At 36.2% G+C, this 7,017-nt stretch overlaps 1 protein-coding gene across 1 annotated transcript in view; it reads left to right on the forward strand.

Moving 5' to 3' along the window:
• Nucleotides 1-991: 991 nt before the first annotated feature.
• The window catches only part of CHRNA1 (cholinergic receptor nicotinic alpha 1 subunit), a 29,593-nt gene continuing 23,567 nt past the window's right edge, over nt 992-7,017 (forward strand). The window contains exon 1 of the mRNA XM_015815894.1: nt 992-1,219. Coding sequence (XP_015671380.1) covers nt 1,144-1,219 — 76 coding nt within the window. The 5' untranslated portion in view covers nt 992-1,143. The remainder of the gene's footprint in view (nt 1,220-7,017) is intronic.

A 7,017-nucleotide genomic window follows, 5' to 3' on the forward strand; every position in this document is an offset into this window, starting at 1 on the left:
TAGAGTTTATTGTAGGATAAAATAAAAATAAAAACAAAAATTAAGTAAATTTCTGAGAAAAGAGAAGAGAAGAATGCAGAAGTAAGAAAGAAAAAAGTAGTAACTTCTGACTTTTTTCAGGGCAGTAGAATACAAATAGAACTATGGTGCTGGAGAAGACTCCTGCGAGTCCCCTGGACTGCAAGGCGATCAAACCGGTCAGTCCTAGAGGAGATCAACCCTGACTGCTCTTTAGAAGACCAGATCCTGAAGTTGAAACTCAAATACTTTGGCCACCTAATGAGAAGGAAGGACTCACTGGAGAAGAGCCCAATGCTGGGAAAGTTCAATCAATCAATTCCAACTTTGCAAGATCTTTTTTTTTCCCACGAGAAGTTGAAATTGACTGATTGATTGAACCTTTTTTTTTTTTTTTGCACACGGCAGCGGAGGCCTAAAGCGAAAAGGTTTTATAAAACCCAGTTGAAGACCTAGGACTGGGGCGACGGTGTGCGTGCCCACAAAGAGGGCTCTGAGTGCCACCTCTGGCACCCGTGCCATAGGTTCGCCACCACTGATATATGGCAAGTTAAAGAAAGAGATTGGTCAATTCCTCAGCTTTGTTCCTGCCCCTTCCAACAGGCATCAACACATCAATCATTCATTCTTTTTTTTATGTGGGATGAGGTTGGGAGAAGTTGAGTTTTGGTGGGTGACTAGACTGGCAGGTTTAGCCATGTGACGAGGGTTAGGATTTGCCCAAATGTTTGCATGGATCTGTTCAAAAGGAACCTGGCTAACAGCTAACATTTTAAGTCATTAAAGAAGGAAAGTTTGGTGAAATTAATGTCATTTACTGCAAGACAAATGCACTAGGAGTATTGGGGAAATGGACATCTTTTATTATTATTATTATTTTATAGCCACGGGATGTGTAACTTAGACAAAAACTGTTCTGAGTTTCAGCTTGTCAAAAATAGACGGTTCCTGTTGGCTTGTCAAAAATAGACTGTACCTCCTTCCAGTTGACATGCTGGCTTTCAGCTGCCCATCCACATAAGCAGGTGTTGTAAAACAATAGCTCTGTGGTCCTGTTTCCAAGCACCCTTGTTAAAAAAAAAAAAAGGCAAAGTTTTATTTCAGCCGGGATCTTGAGCACTTTGGATGCCCAAGTGTTTATATCAAAGAAGAAAAGTGATGGACATCTACTGTTTATTCATCTTTCTGCTCTTTGGACCAGGTAAACCTTTCAATCGGTTGGATAATTTTATTCTAACTTCATTGGTACAGCAGCTCCTATGGAAAGAGCAGACAGACAGAGAGAGAGAGAAATTCCTAGGGAAGTGTGCATGTCTGTATGTATCTGAATGTATATGCATGAGAGAGAACACAAGTCAGCATTTGTTATCCCTTACTGTGTTATATTCTTAATGATTTATACCCAATAGATAAATAATAGATAAAAGGAAAGAGGAGAATCTTGTCTTTGTCTACCTTATATACCGTAGGTCTTAATTATGCCCCAAATTACAGGGCTACATATAGATTACGGTATATGAAGGAAGAAACCTGTTTTGTTTTGTTTTTGGTTTCCTTTTGCCTATACTTGCCCCTCTCCTTTAATTTGTGACCCACAGGGATTCTATTCATTCTGCCTGGAAACAACCAGATATTATAATTCCAACAACAGAACTTGGAATTTTAAATTTGCTTGCCTTTTAAAGACATTATGGACTTTCTTTTATACCTTCAATCCCATTTACTTTAATAAAAGTATTTCTTCAATAGGAATTTTAGATTTACTCTTTTTTAATTGACAGCCAAAGTTTTCTTTGTACTTCACTGAAAGTACCTCACACCAAAGCTACCCTCCCCACCTAATTTTCAGGTAATCCTTTCTTTGTCACCAGACTGCATGCAGTTCAAGAGATCCCCAATCTATTAAAGAGATTTTCAAAGCGCTGGAGGTTGAAACTGAATCCAGTATATCTTAAACAGATGACTAGCCTTACTTAAGATCAGGTTTTCCCCAAACTTTTGTTCTGCACTTCTTCCAGTTGTGCCTTTAATTTCTCTATAGCTTGATATTTGCAAGCAATTTACCTTCAATCAATCTAATAGATTTGTTTCTCTTTTTAATCTTTCTTAACTGTTCTTCAAAATCCATTATTAATCCTTGCATAGGGCAGTTTTTTTTCCCCTCAAGGTACCATTCAATTTTGCTTCTAGGACCTTTCGTAGGTTAAACATGGTATAGTCAGAGGGATGAAGGAAAGAATAATGTTTCCGTCTCTTTTTTCCATATCATTTTTACTGTTGTTTTTTCTGCCAATGAGATGGAAATGAAGACCAGTAGATTTGGAAAATCAGATTTCTCATTTAATGCTTCTCAGATTGTAGGATTGCAGCTTAATCTCCTCTTATTCAAATTCAAATTTTGTTTCAGTCACTGACCATATACAACTATATAAAAAACTAAACATGAAGATATGTATCCAATAAACGTTATGAGTCCTCAGATGCTTATACTTAGTGATTCTTCTCACCAGTACCATTTGAAGGCAATTTGTACTCATATGTTTCAAAATGAGCTCATCATGTTGATCAGACAAAAGGTAGCTGAGATAAAATGTACAATTTTAGGCATGATATTTCAAAAAAGAAGTTACATATTTGGAATGAATACCATGTCATTTCCTATAGGGAATATTAATATTTTCTAATTATGTCGTCTTGTTTTATCAGCTGGACACGTGAGCCGATTTAAGAAACTAGCTGGCCTTTTGCTAAAAAATCTAGATCCTTGCTACCTCTATATCCTTTAAAACAGCAGAAATACTTATCACTCTGATTTCCTTTTTAGATTTGATTCACCAACTGTGCTAAGCTGGGATTTGTTCTGTTTGGTTTTGTATGAGCCAAAATGACTGTGATATATTCAATAGACGAGGGTTAAACAAACCATTGTTGAACACAATTTGTGAACTCAGAGACAAAGCACCTATAAATAGTGACTCTCTTCAGGAATTTAGTTTATGCAAAAGAATATGTGGAAAGAGACATTAACCGTTCATTAAGGAATGTATAAACTGAATGCCATTGCAACTTTACACATAATTAACAGGTAATAATCCCCACTGAAAAAGCAGGCTGTCTAAGTAAGAACTGTATAGATTTGGGGCATATATTAATGGTATTCCCCTCATCCATTATTCCTTAAGTACAGTGCAGAAATAGATGTGTTTGTTAAAAAGAAAAATGGATGGGGAGTCCTTTATGCTCTCTGAGCTTGGTAGTTGGCTTGTAGGCGTTTCATTACCAGACTAGGGGACATCATCAGTGCTAGAAGGGAATGATTAATTTGGTCTCTGTTTATATATCAGGGGTAGTCAACCTTGGCTCTTTTATGACTCGTGGACTTCAATTCCCAGAATTCCTGGCTCAGGAATTCTGGGAGTTGAAGTCCACGAGTCATAAAAGAGCCAAGGTTGACTACCCTTGGTTTATATACAATAATTTGCCCTGCCTATGTTGGTGGGTCTAATTTTCTCTTTGGTAGTTCCTGGATTAGGGTACTACTTTCTGCTTGATTGAAAAATGGATTTGTTGAATATGCTTGAAGAATACATAAACATTTTTTTATTTGAGAGATCTTTTAAATAATAATTATAATCTAGAAATTGTTTGATGTCATTGTTGGGTTCATAAAAAACTTTAATAAAAGGTGCATTGAGACAACATATGCCAGATTCAGGCCTTCAGGCAGGACTCAGTAAAGCTGGGATCAGCAGAAATCCTTTACATTAGGAAAGTCCGGTTTCAGATGGGTCAGGAAACATACTATTTTTCAGACAGTAATCCAGAAGGGTTTTTAATGATTTAATCTGATGCTGACTTTTGTAATGTTAAATTGTTGTGCTATTTCAACTTCTAACTTGTTAACGGCATAGATTTGTGTTTCTTCATATGTTGTGTGGGTATTGCAGTCTTATTTTTTAAACAGCTTATACACTTTTTTTAGTTGAACGAATTGTACAGTTTTCAAAGGCCTTATTTTGTGCCCATGTAGGTGAAAACATCTGAGTTCAGAGTAACTATAAAAGTTCGGATTCTTTGGCAACGTGGAAATACCAGGTGCCAGATGCTCTCATACTACTGAAACTAAGTCCCATAGATAACAAATTTTTCAGTTGGGACAATCATAGTATTGATTAGTTCCATTTAAATTTTATGGGCAATCTGAACTTTGATTCCAAGAATTCAATTTAAATATGAAGAAATGTAGTTGTAATACATTCAGTCCAGAAGAGGGCAGTAGCCTTGTTAATGTAATCCATTCAAGGCTGAGTCCCTTCTACAGACCTTGCTATATACTGTACTATATCTCTATTGTCCTTTGGAAAAAGTTTTTATTCTCAAACACTCCAAGTGTCATGACCCTTTAAAAGTATAAATGAACTAGTGTGACATCAATCCTTCTCTGGAAAAAAAATAGTTTTTCATTGAAGTTATGGATGAGAAATAAATAAATATATTTAATAATTAAATGACTGTATATTAGATAGAACAATGATAGACCAGCTCTTGCTTGTATGTTTAATATAAAGAATACAGAAAAAATTGTTTTGTATATAAAGAAAAGTTAAGAAAAAGAAAAAAGTGTGGAAAAACAATACGGATTAAAAAAAAAGAAAAAAAGTGACTTTTCATCTTCTTTACATCAGTTACAAATATACTTAGTATCTCTACTCCCTCTCTAAGATTATATTACAAAGTTCCCTTCTACCCCATACTGAACCCTTTTTAATCAGCAAATTCAGAAATCACCGTGTCATTTTTTCCCATTTTCAGTAAAAAGTCATAAAAGTTTCCAGTCCTTTATAAAAGTACTTATTGTTTTATCCTTCACCAAACAGGTCAGTTTTGCCACTTCTCCAAATTCTGCCATCTTCACAGTCCAATACTCCACTGAGGATGTTTCAATATTTATCCACCATTGTGCATCTAATAATCTTACTACAGATACCATATACAAAACCAGTATTCTGTGAGTCTTTTTTAATAATTGGCTATCCATAAGCCCCAATTTAAAAAAGTTCTGGTTTCATCTGAATATTAATTTTTAAAGTTCTTTGCATCTTTATATGTATTTATATCCAATATGTTTTTGCTTTTTCAAGTCTACCAAATGTCCCTTCATGACTAAAAGTACCTTTTTACATCCTACATAATTTCTCTGGTATCATATGCCAACATTACATCATTTTATAGTAATTCTCTCTTAAATTATACATTCTTTCCCATTGACCCATCTGTATATTGTATATTATAACCAAGGTTCCTAGCCCATTTTATCATACATTCTTTAACTTGTTCTTCAATTTCAAAGCTCAACAAAAATTTATACATTTTAGCAATCACATGTTTATCATTTGCATATAGTGGTTCAGTCTCGAATTCCATTTTATATATCTTATTACTTTTTAACGTTATTAAAACTTTCTCTTAATTGCACTTACGAAAACCACTAGAAACTGCAGTCAGGTGTTCTCTTGACCTCATCTTAAGTTTTCTATGTAAGTGGAGAGGACATCCTCTGATAAGCTATAGTTTTTGCAATCCCTCTCAGTTTTACTCATGACCCCTCCCCCCCCGGGTGATTTGTCACCCAGAGTCTGGGATTCCCTCTTCTAATAGATGGTGTCCTCTTGGCTTCCCTTATGCAGAAAGTCTCCAATTATCAAATCATAGAGTTCCATGAACCAAAAGTATAGAACGGGGAGCTGGATTTTATCAGTGAATCTTTGTTACCTTCACAGCAGCGAACTTAAAATCCAAGCCCTAATAACATATTTTCTTCTTGAAAGATGGCAATCAAAATAAGAAAACTATTTTTATTCCCTGTAAAGGTCATTCTAAATACAATTTTAATCATATCAAATTGCTTGGGAGAGGATCCAGTTGAAAGGATGCCTGGTGGTCAAGGCATTCCTTTAGCGATGATTAGCATTTGGGGTGTAATTAACCATTGCTTAATTCCCCAGTACCAACCACAAGAATTAGCATCTATTACATTGAGAGAAGCAGTCTCTTGAGGTGCCAGTGGTAGATCCCAGGGCAATTCCTCTAGACTTCTTCAGGTGGATCTCCTGTAATGGGGATTAAAATCCAGATTCCTCAGATGTTGGAGGAGAATGACAACCCATCAACTACCAATCCAATCAGCTTCTTCGAAGAGAAGGCAAGAAGCACCGTCCCATCCATATGCTAGGAACTGCTGTCAGTACCTGCTCCATTTCTATGGCCAAAATCTACGAGATGGAAGGGACAACTAAAAAATAGAAGTCAGTTGGTTGACCAATGACTAGTTATTACCAGACCAGCAGTTAAAGTCTGGAAAAGAGTATCCAAGGCTCTGGAATGATATCTCATCATGCTTTGGAAGTCTTTAAAAACTTGACTGTTCTCCAAGTCCTTTGAGTTGTAGGGTGTTGTGAAGCCCAGTTGGTTGTGCTTACAATTTGCAGGTGTGTATTTGAGGATGCCTGAAATTACTTTCCACGGTTATTCTTTTATTGTTAACTATTTTTAGAATAAGCCGCCCTGTGGTAATTTCAGAGTTGGGTGACCTCTAAACTTTGAAAATGAATGAATGACTGAATGATCCTTCATGTGACTATAGTGGAGAAATCAGCACTGTTTAAAACTCCAGTATAGGCTCAATAATGCAGGCCTGGGTTCTCAGATCCAGGACCCAGTGTGTCAAGCAGCACTTCATTTAGCATCCTCCAGGCTTCATTTGATATCAGTTGTTGGTTCAATGTTGTTGTTTTTAAAAAAAAAATTAGTGTAATTTTAAAAACCTAAATCAAAAGCTAACATATTGCAATGCAAAAGGCCAATTTCCAACATTGGTTTGATTTCCTAAATCAGTGGTTCTCAACCTGTGGGTCGGGACCCCATTTGGGGTCGATCGACCATTTCACGGGGGTCGCCAAGCAAGGCTGTCCGCCATTTTTTTTTGTCTGCCATTTTTTT

Source organism: Protobothrops mucrosquamatus, unplaced genomic scaffold (assembly GCF_001527695.2).
Source record: "Protobothrops mucrosquamatus isolate PMUCROS unplaced genomic scaffold, P.Mucros_1.0 scaffold383, whole genome shotgun sequence".
Taxonomy (NCBI): Eukaryota; Metazoa; Chordata; class Lepidosauria; order Squamata; family Viperidae; genus Protobothrops; species Protobothrops mucrosquamatus.